Source organism: Callospermophilus lateralis, chromosome 2, assembly GCF_048772815.1.
Source record: "Callospermophilus lateralis isolate mCalLat2 chromosome 2, mCalLat2.hap1, whole genome shotgun sequence".
Taxonomy (NCBI): domain Eukaryota; kingdom Metazoa; phylum Chordata; class Mammalia; order Rodentia; family Sciuridae; genus Callospermophilus; species Callospermophilus lateralis.
The window spans coordinates 190,191,969-190,218,553 of NC_135306.1; the positions used below are offsets into that span (position 1 = coordinate 190,191,969).

The window sequence follows — 26,585 nt, forward strand, 5'->3', positions numbered from 1 at the left end:
CCTGGGCAGTCTGTGGGAGCTCTGTCTGTCCCAGGTCTTTACGCATGCCCCTCTGCCATGCCAGGAGGGGACTCCTTGCCATCAGGGCTAAAACAGCCCGTCCCCCGCGTTGCCGTCACCTCTGCGAGCCCACGTGCTCTGTCAGGTGACCTCAGCCGTCTTCTTTCTGGAAAAGCCCCGATGGGCCATTTTACAGAGGAAGATACTGAGGTTCCGAGGGGGTGGTGACTCGCCAAATGTCGCACACAGCTCTGAGAAATGAGACCGGAATTTAGGTCTCTTTCAATTCAAAGTGCCTGTCACCTGGTTCTTTATTCTGTGCCCACTTGGGGGGCTGGAGAGGGGTCCTCCAGGGTCTGGGGACTGTTTATTATTAAGAGCCTTGGAGTTGGGGGTTCCTGGACAGCGTCTCGTACAGTCCCCACATGTCCCTCTCTTTCCCATCCAGTATCCTCAAGTGAGTGGGCCGTGTTGAGGTGGCTGGTTCCTCAGCCTTAGGGACAGAGCCCTGGTCAGCCACTTCAGGCCAAGTGGACCCCGTCTCTCCATCTCAGGGCGCTGAGCAATTTCCAAACAGTGCCACCATGTGAGACAGGCCACCAGTCCCCTCCCCGACCCCCAATGTCTGCTAAAGACACACATTCCCAGGGAGTCCGGGATTCACTGTCTCCTGTGGACCCAGGGTCTTCAGGACCAGGTGATGCCAGGTGCCTCCCCAGCCTGTGGGTCTGAGCTCACGGCCCTGGGAACCCAGCCTCTGGAGGGAGCAGGGGCTGCCGGGGCCCCAGCAGCCTGCTGAGAAGCCGAAACCAGCCCAGAGGGACCGTGGGAGGCCCGAGGCCAGAGGCTACGGCTCAGCCTCTGCTTGCGTCTTTGGCTGCACAGAGGCCAGGGGTGGGGGCAGGTGGGGAGCACCAGGTGTCACTCGGCACCTTCCCTCCATGTCCTCTTCCTTCATCCGGAGGTTCCCCAGCCAGAGAAGGGCCACACCTGTTGGCCTCATGAGCACACTGAGGGAACGTCCTGGCCGGGTGAAGCTGACAGGGAGCTGAGGGTCAGGCTGGGAGGGGACAGGCCACAGACGAGGGGTGGAGGGGTGGGGCGCCGGCTCCACCACCCACTGCACCCACCTGAGAGCAGGCGAGGAAGGAGCGCGGGTCTCCGTCAACCTGAGCTTGAGTCGTGGCTCCGGCACTGGGTGACCCTGGGCAAGACGCTGGGCCTCGCTCGGAGCCTCCGACTCCCTGTTAAGTGGGCATCACAGTCTCTCAGTGGGGAAGGGGTTCCGGGGGTTCCAGGAGACAGTGGGTCCAGACAGGGGGCAGACAAGCCTGTCACTCTGGCTGCAGCTTGGCAGGGTGGCTGCTGGCCTCCTTCCTCCAAGTGCCCGGAGTCGAGCCCCGTCGCCTGGTGACACTTTGGGCTCTGAAATCCTCTGGGGACACGTTTCCCCAGCCTGGGAGGTGGGGCAGGAGGGCTGTGCTCCCTAGTGTTTGAGTGGCCAGCAGTGCCCCCAGAGCTCTGTCCACACGTCTCAATCATCCAGCAGCCCTAGGAGATGGGGTTCCACCAGCATCTCAGTGCTTGAGGTGAGGACGTGGGAGCCCAGAGAGGTTTAGTAACTTCCCAACATCACCCAGCAAATGAGTGAGTTATGTTGAGATGGCCACTTCCTCAACCTTCAGGGGCAGTAAGTAGGAAGCAGAGCCAGGGTTCAGAGTCCATCTCAAGGAAAGCTGAGGTCCATCCTGCTGGGTGGCCGCAGGCTTCGTAACCCAGGGAAACCACTTTTTGTTTTGTTTGTTTTGTGTTGTTTTCAACAACAACAAGATAAGACTGGAAGTTGGAGAATGAGGTAGTGGGAGGTAGAGGTCAGCCCCTGGAGTCACCCATCAAACATGAAGGCAAACACGGCGGCCGCCTGGGACCAGCTGCTCTCCCTGGTGACCAGGACAAGGTCCAGAGCTCTGGGGCGGCCGCGGCCGGCTGCCTCTCTCCCCGACTCCCCGCCCCAGTGGCAGACACGCCCGCGGTCGGTCCCAGACACCCACAGGCTGGACCTCCGAGCCTCAGATGGCCCGTGGGTCCACCCAGAGCAGGGGCAGAGCCCTTCCTCTGGTCCCCTGGCCCAGGAGCAGCAGGGGCTGTCCCCGGCAGAGGCCTCCAGGCCAGGACTGGCCTCCAGAGGACTTCCGACTGTTGGCAGGAAACCAACTTCCAGGTCACCTTCGGTCACGTTTATTAGGCCCCTGCTGAATGCCCGGCCCTTCAGCTGTGACTTTGGCTTCACCCAGCCCCTCCCGTTCCCAGGGGGACAGCTGAAGCACAGAGGTGCAGTGACCGTCCAGGGCCACCGTGAGCAAGGCGGGAGGGGCTGGGAGGAGAGGGTCAGCGCCCTGCCATGGCCGAGGGTTACTCCAGTCACCTGTGGGGTCCTGCGGGGCCCACATCCCACCCACAGATGAGGAAGCGGCTCCATGGTGTTTCCCAAGGTCCTGGGGCAGGTACCAGAGAGCCGCCGTGGGAACCAGGCTGGGGGCAGCTGCTCTGTGCCCGCTGTGTCTCCGGCACGCTCTGGGGGGCAGGGCTGGGCGGCAGGGAGGGGAGGGGAGCCCTGGGCTGGACACCGCACATCCTCTGCTTGAGGCTCTGTCCGGGCTGGCGGGTCACCTGCGGCCTCTTGCGGTCTCTGGGCCCCTCGGACAACTCACTGCCCCGATGGGTCTCCTGCCCAGCGATGCTGCCCGGCGGTGAATGACGAGGAGACAGGCCTTCAGGACGGGGCGGAGAGCCCATGGGACACTATCCTAGCCAGCTGTCCCTGGCCAGGCACAGCCACACCGGGACACCTAGGTCAGCCTGTGCCCACGTGGGAGCAGAGGGGCCAGGCCTTCTGGGGACAGAGCTACAGCGGTCCATCTCTGCACGTGCAAACGCCCAGGGAGACCTCACCCTGATGCCCGGGCTCACCCCAGAGCCATCACCAGGCTCTCTGGCCATGGGGACAGGGGCCGGTGACTTCAGAGCTCCAGGGTCACTCCACCAAGGCCGGGGGCACTCCTGGGCAGGGCACGTGGCTAGAGGGGACAGCGTGGGGACATGAGCCTGCCCACTGCGTGGTGGGGTCTGTGGGTGCCACCTGCTGTTCTGCCCTAAAGAGACTCAGGTCCCGCCTCGACGGAGGCACCCCGTGCCCGCCACTGTCCCCTGCCCGCCACTGTCCCCTGCCCACCACTGTCCCCTGCCCGCGATGCCATTTCTTCTCTTTTGTCTTCGTTTGTTGTGACTGGTCGACCACGACGGCAGGGTGCACTTTGACACAGACACAAGTCGAGCAGGCCTCTCGGGTTGTGATGACGGAGAGCCACCCGGGTCGCGTGTGCACCAGGGCGATGTCCCATTCATTCTGCCATCACCCCCCCCGCCCCCCACCTTCGCTCCCCTCTGTCCGGTCCAGACTCCCCCTGCTCTCCGCCCCCACCTTATGTGGAATCGTATCCGCACATCAGGGGAAGCACTGGCCTTGGGTTTGGAGGATGGCTCATCTCGCTTAGCACGACAGCGTCCAGCCCCATCCGTCAGCAAATGCCATGATTTCCTTCTTTAAGGCTGAGTAATACTCCGTGTACCGGTTTCCTTATCCATTCGCCTGCTGAAGGCACCTGGGTTGGTTCCGTATTTAGCTGTTGTGAATTGAGCTGCTGTAAACACTGATGTGGCTGCGTCCCTGTCCTGACTTTAAGTCCCTTGGCCGTTTCTTGCGTCCTGCGTCTTCCTCTCGGGTGGAAGTTGATGTGCCCCTCAGAAGCCCTCCTGGCCTCCCAGGCCCCCTTCCCTGTCTGTGCTCCTGCACCCACGTCCTGAGCACTTCCGTGCGCCAGGCAGGCTTGGGGACGGGGGAGGCAGGTGCAGCCCTCCTCTCAGGGCAGCTGCCGTCTGGCTGGGGATGTCCACACCAGTGAACAAACTGGGCAGCTGCCGTGAGGGCTGCGTGACAGACCCCTGAGTCACGTAGAGAGCCTGACTCCCCGCAGTGCTTCTCAGGCAGGGCAGGGGCATCATCCGATTCTACTGGTGGCTGGGGTGATGCCTCTGGACAGCTCAGGTGTTCAGGGGAGGCCTGGGGAGGAGGACCGCAGCCTTCTGAGCTGAAGAAGGCTGAGGTCTACAGGAGGATTTCTGGAAAGAGTGTTGTTGGCAGTGAAACTGCAAGTGCAAAGGTCCTGAGGTAGATAAAGCCAGATGTACTGGGATGTAGGAAAGAGACCAAATGAGCATGTGCAAGGAGAGCAGGTGACATAAATAAGGGGGACAGAGGAGGGGCATGGCAAACCATGAAGGGCCTTGCCAGCCACTTAAGAGCTGATAAGTTTTTATAACTGAAAAGTTGTCAGCTGCATCCTGTTGGATGGCTGCAGGCAGGGGAGGGACAGGGCGCATTTCTTTTTGGGACTTGGTGGGGGCCAGGGTGGACCCTGCGACCCGCTGGCTGAACAGGCAGGAGATGCTGGGGACTGAGATGTGGCAGAACGGGGGCACGGAAGGAGCCCTGAGCTGCCACTTAGGTGTTGGTCTGAGCTCGGTGGGTGGAGGGCCCAGGGACCTCCTTGGCTGTGGATCGGCATTTCCTAGGTGTGTCCCGTGCGGTGTTAGGAGCCGTTAAGTGAAAGGGTTTCCCTGGTGGCTTGGGAGAGGCTCCATCCGGGTGCGGGGTGCCGGGTGCTGGGCGTCGCAGGACGCCATTGGTGTAATGGACGCGGCTCTCAGGGAGGGTGCGTGCAGCTCAGGGCCAGGTGACAGCGCCATCTTTGTTCTTCACAGCACAGGTGTCTTCCGAGACTCGTCTTCTGAGGAACCGCTCCGGGAAACACTGCCCTGGTCCAAACCCGTCACTGGTCAGGTGAGCAGGGGACCGGGAGGGCCGTCACCTATGCATGGTCACATGCTGGTGTCCTTTGGGAGCAGGGAAGGACCCACACCCGTCTCTGGGCCTGGGGTTGCTGGGGTCCTGGTTCTCCCCAGGGCTGCTCAGCAATCTCCAGGTCCTCCCTGGGTGCGCACCCCACATGCCGCCTGCCACACCCCGTGGGCGGGGACAGAAGAGACCTGCAAATTGTCTCAGCCGACTCAGGCCGTGGGTCTCAGACCCCTTCCAGATGGCTAAGCGTTTAAAATCCTGGTGTTCTTTTCCTTACCCCTCCTGCCCCAGCCACCAACCATCAGTCTGTCCTTCTGTCCATCTTTCTGTCTATCCACCCATCCATCCATCCATGTGTTCCACCATTCACCCATCTATCATCTCTCTATCCTGCTATATTCACCCACCCATCTAACCGTCCATTCACCCGTTTATCCACCCATCCATCCATCTGTCCATCTTTCTGTGTATTCACCCATCCATTCACCCAACTCTATCCAACTATCCTTCCACTCACCCACCATCTCACCTCCATTCTACCATTTACCCATCTATCCACCCATCTGCCCATCCATCCTACCATTTCCCATCCACCCTTCTATGCATTCATCCACTCACCCATCCATCCAACCTCCCATTCATCCACCTATCCATCCATCCATCCATCCATCCACCCATCTACCCGTCCATCCATCCATCCACCCATCCAGCCTTTTGTTAGGCAATACAGTTGGGCACCTACTTTGATCTCATGAAGGGCACCTCGTCTCCCCCCAAGGCTTCACCGTCCACAGGGGAGATGAACAGAGCAGGAAGTGACCGTGCAACCGAAGAGCTGTTGACCGCCCGTCACGCTGGGCCTTCTACCCAATTATCTAATTTAGTGTCTGGAAAATTTTGCAAAATATCTTTTCTCTTCCTCCTTTTGCAGATGAGTAAAGTGAGGCTCTGTAAGATTAAGTCACTTGTCTAAGGTCACACAACTAGGAGGTGACAGGATCCGTGCATTCCAGCCCGGGCCGTGGGATGCTGGGGCTTATTCTGGGAGTGCTCCAGTATTGGCCCCTTGAGAAGGAAGCCCTTAGCCAGGGTGTGTCGGGGGCCAGGGGATGCAGTGCCGTGGAGACCAGCCCGGCCAGAGTAGGAGCCTCCGTAGAAGTTAGTAAGATATTAGCAAAATGATTTCACTGTACAGTGGTTTGGCATAAAATGATACCTCTGGTCGATTTAAATTATAGTTGCCTAAAAACGCCCAACTGACCTGCTGTGGAGCTGACCTGCACTCCATGACTGTTCCAGAACCTTCCCTAAGATGCGCTTGCATTCCCTTGGGTGTCAGGGTATTTAACGCACCTCGCAGGAGGCCTGGAGTGCAGATGAGTGCACAGCCCTGGGAGCTTCTGTTTGCTTGATTTCATCTGCAAACACGATACTCAGCACTCGTTTCTGCAAGTACCCAGCCAGCCAGCCCGCCAACGGACGGGCATTCAGACACTGAGCCTGCCCTGTTCACGGGCTCCTCACTGCCCCTACAGTGGGAGGTGACAAGGTGCAGGAGGTGCCCAGTCCACAGGGAGGAGAGGAGGCCCAGGAAGTCCCTTCCCAGGGGCTGTGTGACTGCAGAGCCGGGGTTCGAATGGTTGACGAGGACCCTGCGTATTCTCTAAGTAGCCGTCAGTTCCTGCCACCTGGCCTGCTGTTCCTGTCTCTCCTAGACCCCACGCTGAGGGTGTCCTTACCCTCACTGCCTCTTACTGACCCTGGCTTGGACATAGAGGCCCTACGCCAGGCTACAGGATTTCCTGTAAAAGGCCAGTTGGTCAGTCTTAGGCTGGGAGGTATGGCTGCGGCCAAAAGCCTTTGTTTATGGGGCAAAAATTGGCATTTCATGTCATTTCCATGAATTAAATGTCCTTTTAATCTTTAAAATATTCATATTAAAAAAATGTAAAATCTGGCCTGGTGCAGTGGAGCACACCTGAGGCAGGAGGATCACGAGTTCAAAGCCAGCCTCAACAGCAAAGGTGAGGCACTAAGCGACTCAGTGAGCCCCTGTCTCTAAATAAAATATGAAATAGGGCTGGGGATGGGGCCCAGGGGTCGAGTGCCCTGACGTCAATCCCTGGTGCCCCCCTGCAAACAAAAAGTAAAATCTGTGCGTAGCTTGCAAGCTACTCAAGTGACAGGAAGGGGCTGGCTTTGTCCAGAGGCTCCACCCCCCACCTGGACCAAAGGCAGAGGCCACCCCTCAGTGTGGGAGGCCCAGGTGGGACTCAGCCCGGGCCCTCAGCATCCAGCTTCAGGGTCTCCGCCGGGCTTGGTGGTGGCTGGGGGCTCTCTGAAGTAGGTGCCACACTCCATCATGGGGCAACTGGGTATGTCCCCTGCCGTGGCCGAGCTGTCCCCCTGGTCTTGGAGGACGGTCTCCTCTTCAGTTCAGGGTGCAGAATGTCCTTCCCGTCCTGCTCCCGGTTACTATGAGGAGAAACACTCTACACCTGTGGGGCAGAAGGACGCGTCCTGGACCTTCGCCTCCTGCGCCCGCTGCCCCCCTCCCCCGGGAGTCTCAGGTGGCCTCCAGGCTCCTACCAATCACCTGAGCTGCCTGCGGTCCAGGGCCTTCTGGCTCTCATTTCGACAGGGAGACCCTTGGCCTCTTGCTTAGGGTGGGGACCAGAGTTCTGGGCGCTGTCCTTGCCAGTGCACATATTGGTGGCCTTGGGCACCCTCTTTGCCCCTGAGCCCGCAGGTTGCGGCAGAGCTCAGCTAACGCCTCCTACAATTCATGTGAGTGACTGAGCGCCCCGCAGAGGTGCCTGGTCGGAATTCCAGGGGACACCAGCCCCGCAGCCTGCCTTGGTTTGCCTGTCCAACCAGAGCCCCGCCGAGCTGTCCCCTTGATACCCAGTGGCTAGCTGGACCAGGGACCACGCTGTCCCCACAGAGCCCTTATGGCCTCGGCTCGGCCCAGCAGGAGCACTTCCTGGAGGAAGCAGCTTGGACTCTGGACCCAGCGCCTTAGCCCTGCGGCAGGCAGGTCACTAGCCTGTGGGAGCCCCAGGTCCCCAGGGATGGAAGCCCGCCCCCCCCCAGGGCTGGTTATGAGGATCCACAGGAACGGCGGCCCCTCCCTGCAGCCGCTCCTCCACGAGCCCCCATGTCTGCTGTGTTAAAGTTGCCATTTCCTGAGCCCCCGCTCCCTGCAAGGCTGCTTGGAGACCTGCCTGTCCGGCCCGAGCGCGGTCACTGTCGCAGCCCTTGCTGGACACGCTAAAACGGCAGCGGGACCTGAGGCCGGGTGCTGAAGGGCCGCGGCCACACTCTTCCAATTTCACGGGAACCAGAGGTGCCACAGACCAAGTTCCCCTGGGAAGTGGGGCCTTATCTGGGCTGCTTGGACCTGTGCCAGGTTGTCCCTTGAGCGTGCCCCACGTCCCCGCGTCCTGGGAAGAGGCCAGCCAAGCCGAGACAAAGCAGGTCCCTCCCTGGTGGGAAGGAGCAAGCCTTGCTCCGGAGAGGGGCTTTCTTCTGCCCTTTCTGTTCTGGCAGGTTCTGAGGCCTGGGCCATGCCAGGCGCTGGGCTGGGGCCGGGGAGGGAACACAATGGCCCTCCTTGTGTCGCATCCCGAGGGCCTTCCCCGGCCGGGCCTGGGCAGCGCAGACCTCCGGCTGTCCTGATGTGGGGGAGTCCTGCCTCTCCTCTCGGGGAGGCTGTGGGCCAGTTGCTAAGGCCAGCGGGCCTGCCCCGGCCACTCCCCTGCTGCCCCCAGGCCCGGGTCCCTGGAGGCTTCAGGCCATCTGCCACCTTCCCATGTAGCCGAGTCCTCCTGATGTTTCTGCAGACTTCTTCCACGCCGCTGGGGACGGCGCTCACTGTCCCCCGGGCGGCCTGTTCTCCTTGCTTTCTGGAGTGCTCAGATCTGTCCCCTAAAAAGAGCCACTGTGCAGTCCAACAAGGACGAACCGAAACTCTTGGGAGGCAGGGAGCCCTGTCCCTCAGCCTGTCCCCAACCCCCAGACAGGGCAGGTGCATGACATGGAGGCTGGACTTGACAAGGAGGACAGGACATTGTTGAAGGCAGAGAGGCCGGGGACCTGCGTGACGGAGAGGCTCAGAAGGGACAGAGCCAGCCTCTCCCTCCCGTCCCTGTGCTCCTGTGCTCCGTCCCTGTGCTCCGGGGCCCGCCCCTCCCCTCCAGGGGCCGCTGGAGCACTACTGGGCCTGGTGGCCTTGCCCTGCCCCCTCCCAGCTCTGCCTGTGCAGCTGTCCCAGGCCAGCTGTCCAGACCCAGCTGCTGGGCACTGCTCCCCCGCCCCCCAGGCTGCCTGGCTCAGGGAGGAGGGAGGGCAGCCCGCTTCCCTGTCCCTCCGGTCCCCTCTCGGGGGATCCTTCTGTGTGGGATTCCATCACCCTGGGTGACGGGGAACTTGGAAATAACCTGCGAGTCCCATCTTAGAGGACCAGATGGCCCCTTTGTGGCCTCTCCAGATCTGGGGCTCCAGCTTGTGGTCATTGGGATTTCTCAGGGGGTTTCATGGGGTCCGTGAACCCCCAGGAATTGTTTGCAACATGCTACCTACATGTGGCTTTCTAGGGGAGTCTGCAACCCCAAAATGTTAACCGTAGGTCCTGGCCGACCGGACGACTCCGGTGCCGCCTGTGAAGTCGTGTTACAGGAGGACGTTTTGTCGGCGTAGAGACTGTGTCCTGTGACATGCCGACAGCAGGCCACAGAGCACGGACTACTCAGTGGCCAGTTTTGTTTAAAAAACATTTACCGCGCGCGTAGGAGGCGCAGCTGCTAGGCGCTGTCTGGATCTTACCCCTGGGCGAGAGAATGGTCTTTTGTTCTGTTTTCTGGATCCGTTGGACATTCGGTGCCCGTTTATTCCCTTGGGGTTGGAGGGGGGTCTCTCAGCCCCCTTTCTGAGAAGCCAGGACCCTGTGGCCTTAGCTGACCTCAGAGCCCCAGGCGCTGGTCCCGGAGGGAGTCTGCAGGGCGGAGGGACGAGCCACAGGTCTCTGCTCCGGGTCCTCAGTGGGTGGCTGACCCCCTTGGCCTCTGGCCTGGGGCCGTGGAGGAGAGGCCTCCCGTGCTGTGGAGTGGCATGTCCAGGCCCTCACTGCCCAGCGTCCAGGGCCGACACTGCCCGGGGGACCGCGCTTCTAGCTGTGTGGCTTTGGGCCCCTCACCCAGCCTTTCTGGGCCCCTGTGTTCCACAAAGCAGGGACAGTGGCTTCCTCAGGGTGGATGAGGTGGCCAGGGCTGGAGGTGGCAGTGCTGGCTGCCCCCCACCCCAGCCCGGCCCCTCCCTGACCTGCCTGCTTCTGTCCTCTCTCCAGGGGACTCTGGGACCTGAAGGATGGGGGCGGCCTGCATCAAAGTCACCAAGTACTTCCTCTTCCTCTTCAACCTGCTGTTCTTCGTAAGTACCTTGGTCACCTTGGCCGCCACCACCCGGCTGGGGTCCCCCAGGCCACCCAGGCTGAGACCCCGCGGAGGCATGGGTCGCGGGCACCTTGGGGGTGACTGCTGCGGTCGAGGACAGTCCTGAGGGGAGCGGGCGGGGCTGGAAGGGCTGTGGCCAGCTGGCCCCCTGGTGAAGCGCGGGTCACTCTCCTGTGCTAGGAGACCCGGGTGCCCTTCCTCCTCAGGGGCTGTGGGCAGAAGCCCTTGGCATCCCCGGGTCCATCCTGACGGCGCCCTGGCCTGGTCCGTGTGCAGAGCCTGCCTGTGAGGGCTCCGGCTCCCAGGGCCCCCCGACACTGACCCCACAGGGCAGCCTCCCTGAGCTCCCAGGGGAGTCCTCTGGGCTGCAGTGGGACACACACCTGCGTCCCCAGATCCCCTGGCTGGCCACCAGTTCCCCCCAGCTGGGCATCTGTCTGCCCAGATGAGAGCGTGGAGGGGCCTTGGAGGCCCCGGAGTGGCCTGGGCTCTGGTGTGTCCTGCCCGGGTCACCCTAACTGGAGGACCAGGTAACACAGAGGCGGCTCATTTGACCCCACGGGATTTCTTTAATTTTGTGAAAACATGGACTTTGGGGAGGAGAGGGAGACACCCCAGAGTGTCCCCTGGGCTGCCTGGACGGTCTGTCCCCTGTGCTCCTGAGCTGGGCATCCCTAGGTGGTGTGGCCCGGGAGGCAGCGTCACCTGCAGCTCCCGCGGCTCCCAGGAAGTCTGGCAGCACGGCGGTCTCTGTGCCTCGCAGGTGTGACCTGGCACACGCTTGGGCAGCCCTGGCGCTGCCTGCCCAGCTGTCCTCCGCCCTGGCTCAGCCCAGCCCTCCCTGGGGACCCTGTGAGGCCCTGTGTGCCCTGCCCTGTACAAGGGCAGCAGGCCTGGAGGCTGGCTGGGCCTGGGCACCGGGGCTCCCCCACAGGGGGTGTGTCCCACGGGGCTGGCCAGGCCTCTGGGAGGCCGCTGCCCGGCAAGCTCTCCCTAGAAGGGCCACAGGCCAGGATGCGGCAGCTCTGGTGCTGTCCCCGGGCCGCAGGGTCTGGGCTCTGGCCTCGCCGCGGCAGGGCTTGGTTCAGGGCAGCCTTGGCCAGGGTGTCCTGCCTGTCACCATCCCAGCCCCCGTGGTCACAGCTCTAGGGACTGGTCTTGGCCTCCTCCCGCACCCCCAGGGCACCGGCAGGGTGAGGCCTTACTGCTGGCCCAGGTGACCCCTCAGGAGGGAGGTGACACCTGCTGTGCCTTTGTCACTCCACAGCAGGCTGTCACTCTGCCTCTGGGGCTCCGCACCTGTGGGTCCAGCCAGCTACCGAGGGGACCTTGTTCTAAACAGCCGTCTGCAGGGACAGGCACCGACTTTAACTCGCCACGTTGACAAAACGTGCGGTGCAGCGGCCACTCCCCTGGCCTCTGCGTTGTCACCAAGCATCGTGAGGAATCTGGAGAGGAGGGGACACATCCGGGAGGACGCGTGTCGTCACATGCACACATGGTGCCATTTAGACGGGGACGTGAGCCTCGGGTTCTGAAATCCTGGGGGTTCCTGGAACCAGTCCCCGGCCCCGGGCCTCTGTACTAACCTCCGCTGCGAGTCACACACTGGGGCAGAGGCTAAGGGGACGCTGGGCCGGAGTCCCATGATGACGCTGGTGGACAGTGAGACCACAGAGGCCGGGGTGGGGACACGCACAGGCCGCAGGCACCTGGCCTCCTGGGGGTCAGTGCTGGGGGGTCCCCGTGTCAGGAGGAGCAGCACAGCTGGGGGAGTGGCGGAGGGCCCTCCAGGGCGCCAGGGCACCGGCCTGGGAAGGACGCTGCTGCCCTCTCGTGCCTGCTGGGAGGGTCGGGGCCCTGTGGCCTGGAGATGGCTGTCCCCCGCTCACCTGCGCCCGCACACTCTCACCCGAGCTCCCTCCTGACACCAAGCGCCCTGGCAAACTCCCGGGAGGCCAGCACTGGCCAGTCCAGGGAGGAGCCGTGTCCCCTCCCCGTGGGCCTGGTCCGCAGACCGGGGCGGGGCTGGTGGTCGGAGCGTGGCCCACGGTGCCAGGCCCGGCTCACAGGAGGGGCCCGGGAGGCCGCCTGCCTAGCCTGCTCTCCCTCCTGGCCGTCCCGCGGCCTGTGGCTGCGCTGGCCACACCCGACGGCCAGCCTGTGGCCATCCGCCTGCACAGCGGCCGGGGACCAGGCGGGAGTGGCAGCCCTGGGGTTCATCCACCGGGGTTGGGTTTTGGGGGGGTTCTGCCTTGTCCCCACTCCCTTTTTGGAGGGGCAGTTCCCCCTCCTGCCTGTCCTCTGAGTGTCCCTGTGTGGGGCGGGGACTCTGCCTGGTGAGGCTGGGGACCCTCAGGCCCGACCCCAGGGCAGGTGAGCAGGACTCCCGGGGCCAGGTCCCCAACTTCCCACAGATTTTGGCGGCTCTTGTGAGCCCACCTCCGGGGACCCTTCCCCTCTGCCGTGTCCTAGCCACCTGCCTGTCCCCAGAGACGGATCCCAGAGGCAGATCCTCAGGCCACCACCCTCTGGCTTCCAGTCCCCAAGAGGTGAAGCCGGGCCTCAGCGTCCCCGTGTATAAAATGGCAATAGCAGGAAGGTGGGGGCAGCCCCGGGGGCACATAGGTGGCCCCCGTCGTCATCGCGGCCACCAGCCTTGGTGTTCTGTGTGTGCTGGGACCCGGCTGCCCAGGGGAGGCCCACGCAGGACGCCGCTCTGTCCTGCAGCCTGAGGCAGAAGGAAGGGTCCCCACAGGGACGGTGTCGAGGCTTGTCTCAAAATGTGACGCTCGCACGTAGGCTTCTCCTCTTTATCTTTTTTTTTTGCATTATTTTAAGAACCACTGCCGCTGCCCGGCGTGCTCTGGGTGCCCTGGCATTCTGTGCCCGGGCCCTGCCCGGCCCTGGCTCTGGTCTTTACCAAGAATGGAACAGGCTGCTGGAGGCCTGGGGCAGCCGCTGGCCCTGACCTTGGCCCTGACCTTGGCCCTGACCTTGGGTCATGGATGGCGCTGAGTGGGGAACTGGGGCTGGTGAGACGGAGGACCCTCAGGTGGGTCACCTGCCAGGGGTCCAGCAGGCCCAGGCACAGTGACACAGGCCACCCCCTCCTCAAGGGACCTGGGCCTCTGCCCAGGCTCAGGGGTGTCTCCTGCCCCAGCCGCCTGAGGGACTCCACCTGCAGGACTGAGGTCAGGTTGGGGACGTCACCCCAGAGGAGGGCCCGAGGCAGGGAACCCTGGGTCCAGCGCTCTCCACCCCTCGCCATCTCCCTCCTGGCCCTTCCTTTGTAGAGTCCGGGTGGGGGCGTCCAGTGCCTGGTGAGTAGGGCCACCTAGCTACAGAGTCCCGTCCCCCGGCCCTGACCCGGGGAGCTACAGGCAGCTAGAGAAGCCCTTTGGGCACCTCCAGGGCCTGAGTCGGGCTGGAGTGGAGTGGAAGGACCGGGAAAGGCCGGGAGGCTGCCCTGTGGGTTCAGCGTGACCGCAGGTGGCTGGCGGCAGGCAGGGACGCCCCCGGTCTGTGGTCTTGCGTCTGTGTGCTGGGGTCCGGCCATCCTGGCACCCCTGGGCAGGGCAGGAGGAGGTGGCAGCCTTGGTGCCCCCACCCTTCCTCCCCTGGGCCCTGGGGCAGCTGGGCAAGGCCCTGTCCCCCTACCCTCTCGGGTCCCCTATTAACTGCCCCTTGTCCTTCCAGATCCTGGGCGCGGTCATCCTGGGCTTCGGGGTGTGGATCCTGGCCGACAGGAGCAGCTTCGTCTCAGTCCTGCGTAAGGAGCTTCCCTGGGAGTCGGGGGGCCACCCAGCAGGGCTGCTGCCCCGCGTGCTTGGGCCCAGCCTGTCCCTCCTCCTCCAGCCGCCTTCGGGGATGTGGTCTCCGAGGTGCCCAGGGTCCCCCCGCAGGGCCTCCAGGAGGACAGAGGAGCGGCTGCTGCCTGGACAGAAGGGGACACGAGGGAGCCTGGTTTCCGGTCCCTTCCCTCCACCCTGGCCACAGGGGAGCCTCTGGGGTTCTCTGTCCCTGCGTTGACCAGTCCAGCAAAATGCGGGTGGCAGGTCAGGGAGCCGCAGGAAGAGCCCGCAGGGGCCCTCGGTGCTCACGAAGCGCCTGCCGAGCCGGGCACTTGCTGGGTGCTTCGGGGCGTGCGGGGGAGGAAGGGCCCCGGCAGGACGACCGGGCCACTCCCTCCATGTCCAGTGCTGGGTGAGGTGACGCGCCTCAGCTCACCCCCACCTGCCTTCAAACGGAGGAGCAGCTCAGAGAGGTCAGCTGCTGGCTGCAGGCCACTCAGCCCCGGGCCAAAGACCCCCGGGCTTGCTGGCTGCCTCTTGGGGACTCTTGGGTGCCCTTCTTGTGCCTGTGGCCTTGGGCATTCCCCTCCCAGCAGCCGCCCAGGCGGCCAGTTGGACTCTGGCCTGGGACAGCTGCTTGATCTAAGTAGCTCCAGGTCAGAGCAGTGACCGGGGCCACACCTGTCACCTGGGCCTGGGAGCCAGGCTTCCCCAGGAGATGGGGACAGTGTGGTCCACCTCTGGCCACAGCCAGTAGGACCCGGGGCCTCCTGTGGGGGTTAGGGCTGGTTTCCTGCCCCAGCCCCCTGCCCCAGCCCTCGGGGACACACCCTCCTGGCCTGACCTGCCCAGGCTCCCTGCTCCCCTCTGCCCACACCCATGGGGGCCCCGCCCCAGGGCAAAGTCTGGAGACCCGCCTGCATTTCTGCCCTCTGGGCACCTGCCGGGGCCTGGCCAGACCTGGGCTGCAGGTGTGTTGATAAGCACCAGAGACCTGATCGCTGTGGGTGGGGCCCTGGGTGTCCATGTCACTTAAAGCACTCTCCACCCCACCTGGGACTCCAGAGGGTGCCAGGGGTCAGAAGCAGGAATCGGAATCTGCTGACCCAGTCAGTGGACACTTGGGTAAACTGAGCCTGCGGGGGCGGGGTGGGGGTATCGCTAGGAGTCACTGGCCAGAGAGGGTCAGAACGGGAACCCGAGCTCCGACCTCCGCCTGCTGGGCCTGCCTGACCCGGTTCTCTTCTTACCTGGTAGAATCCTCACTGGAGCCCATGGGGCTGGGCCAGCCCCATTTTATGGAAGAAATCAAAGCACAGAGAGGGGAAGTAACTTGTCCAAGGGCACACAGCCAGCAGGCCAGGGAGCTAGGAGGTGGCGCAGGAGGTGTGGCTCCCAAACCTGCGCCCCGAACCCCCACACCCCCCGGCTCTGCGCCGGGCCCCAAGCCAGGGCTTTCAACAGAGAAGACCTGGGGTCCACCTGGCCTCACTGGTCACCCGGGCCATTTGCTCCCACCCTGTGGGTCCCCTGTGGGCAGGTGCCCCCAGCACGCACTCCTGCCCCTCCTGGGTCAGGTGCCCAGGCCCCGGGTGGCCGGAGACCCCCCACCCCACCGCCCTCCGGGGAGGACCCCGGCCCTGTCCCCTGCAGTCTCCTCGCGGCCTCAGCTGGCCGGAGCCCAGGTCACCCCAGACACACTCGGTGTGGACTCGCCCAGGCTCCGCAGGGGGACAGGGTGGCCTTTGGGCCACGCCAGCCTCGTTTTCCCTGGCAGTTGTCACCAGGAGGAAGTGTTGGGACCTGGGCACAGGAAGTGGAGGGAAAGCCCAGCCCCCGTCCCCGTCCCCGTCCCCGTGGACAGCTGGCTGCCCACCCGAGGGCTGCGGGGGAGCGGGCTCTCAGGCAGGGGGCAGCCCTGCCCTGGCACCCTGAGGCCGGTGGCTGCCCGGGCTCCCCCGGGGTCCAGACCCTTCTGTCTGTGACCAGGAGCCGAGCCTCCTGCCCAAGCCCCGCTGTGCGTCATTCCTAGGGACGCTCAGGGCCAAGGTGGGGCGTCCCCCCAGGCAGCTGGGGGGCAGAAGTGCCGGTCCCTGGCCCTCTCGGGGCACTGATGGACAGTGTGCCGGTCACAGGCCTCGGCCCTCCCTCTGCCTCCTGGACAGCCTCCTCTGCTGGGCAGCACAAGTGCCCGGGTATCCGTGTTCCCAGTCCCTGCTCTGGCCCTTGCCAGGGGGCCTCTCTGAACCTCGGTTTCCCTCTCTCTGAAGTGGCCAGCCTAGTGCCTGCCGGGCAGGCTCAGGTCAGAGCGGAGACGGCGCGTGGAAAGCCCCTGAAGCGAGGCCAGTGGGCAGGAAGGGAGTCCTCGTGTCCCTGGCCTCTGCACACCCATCTGACCCAGTGCCTCTGCACACCCATCATCCCACAGCCATTCATGGGGCACTTTTGTGCCAAACCACTGTCCTGCCAGTGGGGGCCCAGCAGGAGCAGACCAAGCCCCTGCCTCCCGCGGCCTGCATGCTTGGGACGGGGGCAGGGGCAGACAGTGAGAGAGAAGCAGCAGTAAGAGACAGAGTAGGCTTGATCCTGAGAAGGGCCCAGGAAGAAAAATACAGCAGGGCTGCAGGTTGGGCTGGATCCAGGCGCAGCGTTGCAGTTTTATGTGGGGACGCGGCTGATCCAGGGGAGGCGGCTCCAGCGGAGGTGGGAGCCAGTTCCTTGTTGGGAAGGGGTGGGGGAGCGGGGCTGGACGAGTTGCCCCCGGGCCGGCCGATCCTCCTCTGTGGTCTTGCTCTTGGTGAGTGGACGCCCTCCCCTCCCTCCTAGAAACCTCCTCCGGCCTCCTCAGGACGGGCGCCTTCGTCTGCGTGGGCGTGGGGGTGGTCACCATGCTCACGGGCTTCCTGGGCTGCCTGGGTGCTGTCAACGAGGTCCGCTGCCTGCTGGGGCTGGTGAGTGCGGCCCCGCCCGCTGTGAGCCCTGACCGGGTGGGTAGGGGCAGCTGGGCCGCCGCTGACCGCGCCCCTCCGTCCCCAGTACTTTGCCTTCCTCCTCCTGATGCTCGTCGCCCAGGTGGCCGCCGGGACCCTCTTCTACTTCAACGTGGGCCAGGTAAGTGCCCGCCCTCGCGGGCGGCAGGGCCCCAGGACCTTGGTCCCCTGGTGGGTGGACGGGAGGCCAACCCCGGGCCCTGGGGTGGCCCCAGGGGCAGCACTGCTCGGTCTGCATGGCTGGGCAGCGCCTCACCCGGCCCGACTCACCGTCAGCAAAACAGGGACAGTAAGGAGACCCGAGGCCCCGGGTGCTGAGGACCTGGAGGTCATCTTGGAAAGCCCCCAGCCGGCCTGTGGCCTGGTGTGTGCCCCTACCTCACAGTCACAAAATGGCTGCCACAGCAGCAGGCACACCATCTGCTCGGCTGTGGCCATTCTTTTACTCAGAAAGGGAAACCTTCCAACAGACGTCTCCACACTAGGGGACAAAGGCACCTGTGGCTTCATGGGAGGCTGAGCCTTCAGAACAGAGCTAGGAGTGGCTGTCAGAGTGACCGCAGGCAGAGCACCTACTGTGTGCCGTGGTTTCTTCTGGAAGCTTTACCACCTGGTCCTAGCGACAGCTCTGCAGGGTGGTTTATGTTGACAGATGGGGCAGCAGGTGCTCAGAGATGGGCAGCGGGGATGACATCAGGACCCCGTCCCCCCAGTGACCCCCACACACTGTGCGCCAGGGGTCAGCGAGGCACAGAGTTCAGTTATCCCTCACAGCAGTCCTACGAGACCACGGGCATTAATATCGCACATTCAGAAGTGGCAGGGGAGGCACAGAGAGGTTGAGCAGCTTGCCAAAGCTCACACAGGAGTACGTCACAGAACCTGGGCTGAGTTCCTGCTGGCCACACGGTCACTGGGCACTTCCGGGGTGAATCTGCTCTACTTGTTTCTGACCCGTACCCAAGCTGCTCCCCAGGAGAACTGGAGCAGTCTCCCAACATAGGCACAGGATGGCTGAAATCAAAATGAGGTGGAAGCCTACCCCAGGAGGAAACCACTGTGTCTGAGATCCGGGCTGAGGGACGTTCACCGCGGAGGGCTGGCTTGAGCACTGAGCTTCCTGGCAGCCAGGGCAAAAGAGGAAATAGTGATCCGCTACACCAAAGAGTGCTTACTTGGCTCTCGGACAGGAAGCCCGTGGTCAGGAGAGACGCTCCTTTCCCAGGCTAAGGGTCAGGTCCCCTCTGGGCCCAGTCCCCGGTTCACTACCATCAGGTTGGCAGGACCAGGCCCCAGAGAAGTGGCTCCTGCAGTTCAGGGGCTCAGGGCCTCTGCGGGGTCTCGGGCAGTCTGCCCTCCCACCCCGGGATTCGTGCCAATGAAGACGGCCCCGGGGTGGCACGGGGCACACCACCGCCTGCTGCACTCCGAGAAGCCGAGGCCTAGGGGCCGGTGGTTGGGGCTGGTCACAGCGCGAGGTGTCCAGTGCAGAGTCCCAGCCTGACGCCCGCAGCCCCAGGGCAGGGCGAGCGTGAGGACCAGGTCCGACTGCCTGGGCCTGTCCTCTGTACCCCGCGGTCCCCTCCTCGGCCTCCCACCACCCAGGTCCATGCCTCGCACCTCCTGGCCCTGCGGGCAGTGGGCCCTGCCTTTCTGGAAGCCAGGGGAACGTCCCCGGCCCCTGGCTCTGCCGGGGAGCTCTGTGGTCCCCGGTCCCCGGGCTGGAAGGGGGTCATCCTCTCTTCCCGGCTCCTTGTCCGTCCCGCGGGGACCACACAGCGCGGCCTGTTCCCTGCAGACGAGGCCCAGCTGGGCGCGGGCTTCCGCCCGGGTCTGCAGCCACCTCCGCCCTTCCCAGCGGCCACTGTGGTCCTGGGGGGCCCGAGTCTCCCTCCTGGGCTCCTCTTTCACCCGTGGGGGGGCCACACCCGCAGACGGTGGCACTGCTCTGTGTCCTGGGTGAGTCACCCAGGCTCTCTGGGCTCCGTGTCCTGGTCAAGTGTCACCGTGACGTCGGCCCCGGTCTCCGACCTGCGGTTCTGAAGTGTAAAAAAAACGTCCTTTCAAAGCCCCCCAAATAGCAGTTGTCACTCCCCGGGTGGCAGCGGGGACGCTGAGGGGCAGGGAGGGTCCTGGGCCTCTCCATGCGGGTCCCTCGGGACCGTGGATGGGGTGACTCTGGGGTGGGACGCGTCCCCCTCATCCCTTTCTAGAATCTGGGCCAGAGCCCCGGGGGGCGCCAGGCAGTGCTGTGGAGCCGAGGACGCTGGCCGAGGGGACAGTGCGGTGGCAAGTGCTTGCCGCCACCCATAGGAACCAAGGGCTCGGTGCGGGGCAGCTGGGCTTGTTGGTGTGGGGACCTGGATTCAGGTGTGAAGGCGCGTCCTCGGGCTGTCCCCTTATCTGAGCTTCCTCCCGCCTCCTCTGGGTGGACGGAGTCCAGGTCTGTTTTGGGGCCCTGGCTTCTGGGACAGGTCCTGCCAGTGATGGCTGTGTGACTTTGGACAAGTTACCAAGCCTCTCTGAGCCATCTGTGACCTCTAGGCCCACTGCCAGCTCTGACAGTCTGGATTCTGATCATCCTCCCTGACAGCTGTGGGTGGGAGGTCAGAGGAGGACCGGGCACGCTGGGTGCTGGGTGCTGGGAGCTGGGTGCTCCCTTGGTGTGCACAATGGCCGTAGCTCACTGCCCAGCGGCCTGGGCGGGTTGGCTGCGGAGGAACAGTGTCGGGGGCTGGAGCAGGGGCTGGGGGCCCAGAGCCTGGAGGGGAGGGCTCTGTGGCCTGGGCGGGGCGGGCAGGCCCTCCAGTGGCCGGGCTGGACCACTCGCGAGAGGGCCTGGGGGACCCAGATTCCCCTCCCCCGCCCACCAGGAAGCCCAGGGTCCCCGGCGTCCATGTGCCCAGGCGGCCAGGCGCGGACGCCCCAGGGACAGAGCAGGTCTGTGGGCTGCCTGCCCCGGTGTGGGGACGCCTGGCCTGGTCTCCTGGTGCCGGGTCTCGGGGGGCAGCAGCTGAGCCGGGCAGGGAGGTGGCCTGGTCTCCTGGTGCCGGGTCTCGGGGGGCAGCAGCTGAGCCGGGCAGGGAGGTGGCCTGTCCCTTCCCTGCAGGGAGCAGGAGGGTGGCACGGAGGCCCCTCCAGAGAGGGCGGCTCCCCTGTCCCCGGGGCTGGCAGTGCCTTGGGGACGGAGTGGCCCCTGTGAATTCTGGGCGGCTGGTCGCGGGCGCTGAAGTCCGGCTTTCGGGACAGACTCAGGTGGTCACAGCAGTGGCCCGTCCGTCCCAAGGCACAGGTGGCCAGGACACGGGAGGAAGCCTCGTGCCCCTGGGAACACCTGGGGACACCTTGACGAGGCGGCGAGCCCAACCCGGGTGCACCTCTGACAGGTGCCCCTGCTGCTGGGCGCTGGGCGGGCATGGCCACTACTCTCGGGTCTGGCCAGCTTCGCCTCTGAAAAGTGACAGGGAAACCAGAGCCAGCCCCCGGGGAGCAGCCCCGCCCAGCCAGAGGCAGTGAGTGGCTCGCCAGGTGGTGGCCTGCCGTGGCCAGGCCCTCAGGGTCAGCAGGTGTGGTCCTGGGCTCCAGCTGCTCCCAAAGGCCCCCTCCTGGGACATGGGAGGGGGCGGCTTCCTGGCCCCGGGACCCCTGCCTTCCTCAGGGACTTGAAGGGCTCACTGCTTGGCTTGAGGCCCTGGGAGACTTGGGTGCCGGTCACTGCACTGGGGGACCTTGTTAGCAGGGGCAAAGGGACCCTCTGAAGGCATGGAGCGAGGCCAGGGCACGTGCCCCGTGGCAGGCCGAGGGGGCCGGAGCCCCTCGTCATTTTAAACAGGAGGCCTGCGTGGCCACTTTGCACTGGGCTGTGGTCTGCAGGCCCCCGGGCGGGACTGTGGTTCTGGGGGACAGAACCCTACTGAAGGGCAGAGCAGGCTACAGGCTTGGCTGGATCCAGCACAGTGTCCCTCTCTGTCACTTGCCCTTGCCCTCTCTTGGGTCCCCAGAGAAGCCTGAGGTAAGCCCAGGACCTCGTCTCACCCTCTCAGTAGAAAGAGAGGGTCCGTGGGGGCCACTGGCTGTGCGAGAGGGACAAGGACAGCTCAAGGCAGTGGGTCCTGGGCAGCCTACAGCAGCTGGCAGCAGGGCTCAGGGGCCGCCAAGGGACAGGGTGCAACCAGCAGAGAGCCCTGCAGGATGGAGTGAGGCGGCCGGTCCCTCCCTGCTCCTGCTGGTCTCCACCGCACCCTGGTTGCCATGGTGATGTCCCTGGGTCCCAGCACAGCCCCCCTGGTCCCAGGATCCCCAGGCTCAGCCCTGAGCTGTGTGGTGAGCACTAGTGGCCACCTGGGCCCTGCCCTGTGGCCGGGCTGGTCTCAGCCACATCCTGGGCTGCAGGATGGTGTGTCTCCATGGAAACCACAGCCATCAGCTCCTGCCTGGCGGGGCGGGGGGGTGGGGGTGGGGGGGGAGCCGCTGTGGCCACGGGGTATGAATAGAGCTGGGGCTGGGGAGGAGCTTGGCGGGAGGATGTGGCAGGCGGCTGTCTACAGGATGCAGGGGGATCCCCGTCTTCCCCCGCCCCTCAGAGAGCAGGGGGCTGCCAAGGACAGACAGACCCAAGATCTGCATGCCCCCTTAGCTTCTCTGGGTCCCGGATAAAACTTTCTGACCTTCTTCAAGGCGACACCATGTGGCTTACATCCTGATAGGGCTTCAGACAAGCCTGAACTCAAACCCCAGATCTTTCACCTGTTGGCTGTGTGGTCTTGGACAAGTGAATTAACCTCTCTGGGCTTGTCTCCTGTATGTTCCTAAAGAGGAAACAGGGTCAATACCTAGGCCACAGGTCGGCTGTGAGGATTAAGTTGAGATAATGCTCTGAGAACTGCTTGCCCCCGCACCTGGACTGCAGTGCACATTTTTGGGTACCAGGAATAGAACTCGGGGGCACCCCACCCCTGAGCCCCATCCCAGCCCTGTTTTGTGTTTATTTAGAGACGGGGTCTCACGGAGTTGCTAAGCACCTCGCTGTGGCTAAGGCTGGCTTTGGACTCGAGATCCTCCTGCCTCAGCCTCCCGAGCCGGCAGGTGTGGGCCACCGGCCTGCACTGTGCAGCTAGGGTCACCACAGGGCAGCTTTGTGACCCTGCTAAGCGCCTCAGTGAGGGGGCTGATGTCCTGGGGTCCCCCAGAGGGACAGGGGAGGAGCCAGAGCCAGGAGCCTCCTGAGGCCCGTCCCCTGGGGGTCTGTCCCAGCTCCCCAGCCTGGTCCTCAGGCACCGGAAAGTGTGTCCCTTGGGGTGTGTGGCCTCTCTGGGTCCCTGCTGCAGGGCTCCTCAGCTCAGCAGGTGACCTCGGTGGCCTCTCTGGGGGGACTGAGGGTGGCTGAGGGGGGGGAGGGCCCATGCTTTCCTGAGTGGCTTAGGAAGCCCCTTTCTGAGGAGGTGACATCTAGCAGGTGCCTGGAAGGCCCTGGGCAAGGTCCACGGAGCCGTCAGGCCGGGGCGGCTGGTGGAGGGCGCCCTGCCCTCCTCCTTTGCTGCCTCCCTCGGGCCCTGACCAGGCCACAGTCAGCCCGGCCGCCCTGGGGCTGGACCTTTGTCCCGGTCTCTCTCGGCCTTATTTGTGAATCTGTTTCTCGTGGGTTTGGCTGAGACCCGCTCCTGTCCACGCCGCAGGGACCCCGAGTTCCTGCCCAGGGTGGGGACCAGATGTGGACGCCGTGTCCCAGCTGCCCTGGCCGAGCGCCTGCCCCGTGGTCTCAGGGCCCTTTTCTGAGGCTGCGCCGTCCTGGGGGAAGGAGGTGGGTCCAGCCGGTCCTCTCCCGCCCTGATCTGTGCGGTGCCGCGGCGCCTGCGCTCTAAGTCCCCGAGGGGCGTGGCCAGTGCTGGCCAGGGCAGTGGTCAGGCCATGGACCGGCTGGTCAGTGTCCACCACGCAACCCGCAGACTCTAGCTCTTGGGACTCCAGTGACACTCCAGCAGAGGAGAGACAATAGACCTGAAAGCCACTGAGTCCGCCGCGTCAGAAGAAAACCACCCCACGCTTACCCCAGTAGATTGGGGGGCACTGAGGGTGGCTGAGGGGATGGGGAAGGGCCGATGCTTTCCTGAGTAGCTTAGGAAGTCCCTTTCTGAGGAGGTGACATTTAGCAGAGCCCTAAAGGAAGCAGAGGAGCAAGCCACGGTAACATCTAGGGAAGAGCTTTCCACACAGGGAACAAGTGCAAAGGCCCTGGGGCAGGAGCGTGCCCAGCACGAAGACAGCAGGGAGCAGGAACTGAGAGAGGCCTGCCAAGAGCAGGGGCAAATGGTGGAGGGCCCCTGGGTCATTTAGAGGCCGCTGGCATTTTCCCTGAGTGTGAAGAGGCCACCGGAAGCTTTTCAGCAGTGACATGAGAAAATGCACATTTAAAAGGCCCTGCGGCTACTGCGGGCAAAATAGACCACAGGGCAGGGGAGGAGGTCAGCACTGACCAAGCGGGCCCCAGGCAGTGCCAGGAAGTAGTTCAGGAAGGGCGGACACTGGAGCAGTGAGCCGTCCGGGGTTCTTGGGGGTGTGGCGGTGGGGACAGTCTGCGGTTGCGGGAGCCGCGGCTGGGCACGGGTTTCCGGAAATCTGACGGCCACCCCGGCTCCCTCTGCAGCTGAAGCAGGAGATGGGCGACGTGGTGGGGAAGCTCATCCGGACCTACAACGCCAGCGGCCAGGACAGCCTGCAGGAGGCCTGGGACTACGTGCAGGCGCAGGTGAGGGCGGCGCGCGGGGCTCTGCGAGGGGCGCGGGCCCGGACTCTGCCGCGCGAGTGCGCCTGACCGCGCTCCTGGGCCGGGCGTGGGTGCGCACCTATTGCAGGCGGGGGCTCCCGATCAGGCCCCTCCCTGGCACCCCCCCCCGCACCCCCTTCCGCCCCCCCCACAACCCTCGCCCCGATGCTGAGGTCCTGCTGGGGGCGTGGCCTTGGAGGCAGCGCTGGGGCGCACGATGCTCGATGCACGATGCTGGCGTCTGAGGTTCTCAGACGGGAGGTCCCTGCCCCGTGCCCCAGGAGGGCCAAGGAGGGCTGCTTCGTTTTGCTCTGGTGCAGGAGCCTGTGGGTATCGCCCAGCCCTGCAGACCGGTGTCCCCTCCCCCTGGGGTCACCCTTTTCCGCGGGAGAGGAGGCCCCCAGGCCCCTGCGGTAGGAACAATCCAGGGACGCTAGAAGCTGCCTGCGCGCCCAGCGTGCCTGGCACGCCCCCTGCTGGCCATGGGCTGCTGGTCTGGGACTCAACACCCGGAGATGGCCCAGGGACAGCTGGGGACTGTCACTGGACACCTGGGCATGCCACTACCCAGCTGTCCCTTTGACCCTCCAGGGACCTCTCAGTGGCAGATCTGAGCCTCTGGCTTGGAGAGGCTCCACACCGCGGGGGGCGGGGGTGGCCTGCCCCCGGTGGGCGGTGGTCACAAGGACCTGTCCCCCCTCTGCCCAGGTGAAGTGCTGCGGCTGGGTCGACTTCCACAACTGGACGGACAACGCGGATCTCATGAACCGCACCGAGCTCACCTTCCCCTGCTCCTGCCAGGCCACCGGGGACGAGGATGACCCCTTGTCCCAGAAGAAGGGCTTCTGCCAGGCGCCGGCCAACAGCACGGCCAGCAGCCCCCAGGGCCGCAACGACCCCGAGCTCTGGCCTGTGCACAAGGAGGTGTGTGCGGCCACCATCCCTGTGGTGGGCGCCTGGGCCACCCGGCTGCGCTCAGTCCTTGGTGTCACTGATCCGTGCCATCGACTTCGCAATTCCTGCGGATTTGTTAAGCTCCTCCTGCAGGGACCCGCGTGGGTGGCCTGGTGGCGCAGGCCCCGGGTGACGCCGTGTGCTCCCTGCAGGGCTGCATGGAGAGGGTGCAGGCGTGGCTGCAGGAGAACCTGGCCATCATCCTGGGCGTGTGCTTGGGCGTGGCTGTCATCGAGGTCAGTCCCTCCCCGCTTGGTCCTGCTGGTTCATCTCTGCCCAGCCCATGTCCTCCCCGAGGCTGAGGCCCAAGGGGCAAGCGGCCGTGAGCTTCTAGAGCCTCTGGCCTGAGACCTGCCTGGCTCTGTGACTTCAGCCAAGGCACTGTCCCTCTCTGGGCCTCACCGTTTTCTGGCCCTGCAGGGTGGCTGTGAGGCACAGGCTGAGGAAACATGGGGGTTGACCTGGAAAATGGGTAGGGTGCTGGGTGCCTGGTGGGCCCCCTCCCTGCCCTCCGTCCCTCCCTGTCCTCCGTCTGTCCCTGACCTCCACCCCTCCCTGGCCTCCACCTCTCCTCCACAGCTCCTGGGGATGCTGCTGTCCATCTGTCTGTGCCGGCACATCCATTCTGAAGACTACAGCAAGGTCCCCAAGTATTGAAGCCTCTGCCGTCTCACCTCCTTGCTGGTCTCCGAGCTCAGGCCCCCCGGGGGTCTCCTGGCTCCTTCTGCCCCCCACCTCCTCTCTAGGCCCCCGTCCTGGGCTGGCAGGGGGTGGGGGGCTCTCTGGGCCTGGCCCCCTCACTGCCTCTCTGCTTCCTGATTGAGCCCTGGGGGCTCTGGCCTTCTGCTTCCTGCTGGGGGGGGCCTCTTAGCAACTCGGGGACAGGCTCCCGTGGCCCCCAGTCTGCCTCTCTGCCTCCCTCAGGCCGAGTGTGTCGGACGGAGGACAGTGTGTTAGAAACCGGGGGAGGCTGGACCAGGCACCCTGGGACGCCAGGACCGTCCCCTGGGTGGCCGACTTTCCCCACGATGACGCTCATGTCTGTGGTTTTTCGCATTTTGCGGAAGGTAGTGGTGGAGGTCGGCCTCCCCCTCCCCAGGCCTGTCGCGGTCCCAGGCGGGCAGCCGGCTCAGCAGGCCGTGCTCGGGCAGCGCTTGGCCAGTCTGGGTGGGGAGGAGCCGGGGACTGGGCAGAGCGGGCCCTGCCTTCTCCCGGATCCTGAGCTGTCCGGGGACTGACCCAGAGCGGGGCTGGCCTTTCTTGGCAGCTGTCCTCTGCCGCTGGACACGGGCAGGCGAGCCGGGCCTTGGGCGGGAGCCGGAGGGCCGTGGGCTGGTCCGTGACACTTTCTCAAGCTCTGAGGCCTGACTATTAAACAGGGTCTGTGACATCCACCCGCGGTGCCGGCTTCTTCCCGGGGCCGGGCAATGGCGGGAGGGTGGGGGACACCTTGCTACTGTCCCTCAAGGCGGACAGGCTGGTGCCCGAGGACCGCAGTGGGCCAGGCCTGGCTGGCGGCCGGGTGCTGAGGTGCCTGGAGGTCAGTTTGTGCCAGGTGAGCTCTCACCTCCGGGTCCTGCTTCTGAGACCAGGGCCAAGTCCCCCAGAGGGTCCCCCAGCGTCCTGCTCCACGGAGGGTGCAGAGGCTCAGCCTTCAGGACCTGCGATGGGAGGTGCCGCCCGTGCAGGTGGGCACGGGAGGCCGGGCAGGCAGAG

At 64.6% G+C, this 26,585-nt stretch overlaps 1 protein-coding gene across 1 annotated transcript in view; it reads left to right on the forward strand.

Moving 5' to 3' along the window:
* Positions 1 to 26,263, forward strand: part of Cd82 (CD82 molecule) — a 40,240-nt gene extending 13,977 nt beyond the window's left edge. Inside the window, exons 2-10 of the mRNA XM_076844354.2 lie at positions 4,822 to 4,900; positions 10,263 to 10,345; positions 14,068 to 14,140; positions 16,989 to 17,113; positions 17,199 to 17,273; positions 23,796 to 23,897; positions 24,624 to 24,839; positions 25,022 to 25,105; positions 25,449 to 26,263. Coding sequence (XP_076700469.1) covers positions 10,283 to 10,345; positions 14,068 to 14,140; positions 16,989 to 17,113; positions 17,199 to 17,273; positions 23,796 to 23,897; positions 24,624 to 24,839; positions 25,022 to 25,105; positions 25,449 to 25,526 — 816 coding nt within the window. The 5' untranslated portion in view covers positions 4,822 to 4,900; positions 10,263 to 10,282 and the 3' untranslated portion in view covers positions 25,527 to 26,263. The remainder of the gene's footprint in view (positions 1 to 4,821; positions 4,901 to 10,262; positions 10,346 to 14,067; positions 14,141 to 16,988; positions 17,114 to 17,198; positions 17,274 to 23,795; positions 23,898 to 24,623; positions 24,840 to 25,021; positions 25,106 to 25,448) is intronic.
* The last annotated feature ends 322 nt before the right edge of the window (positions 26,264 to 26,585 follow it).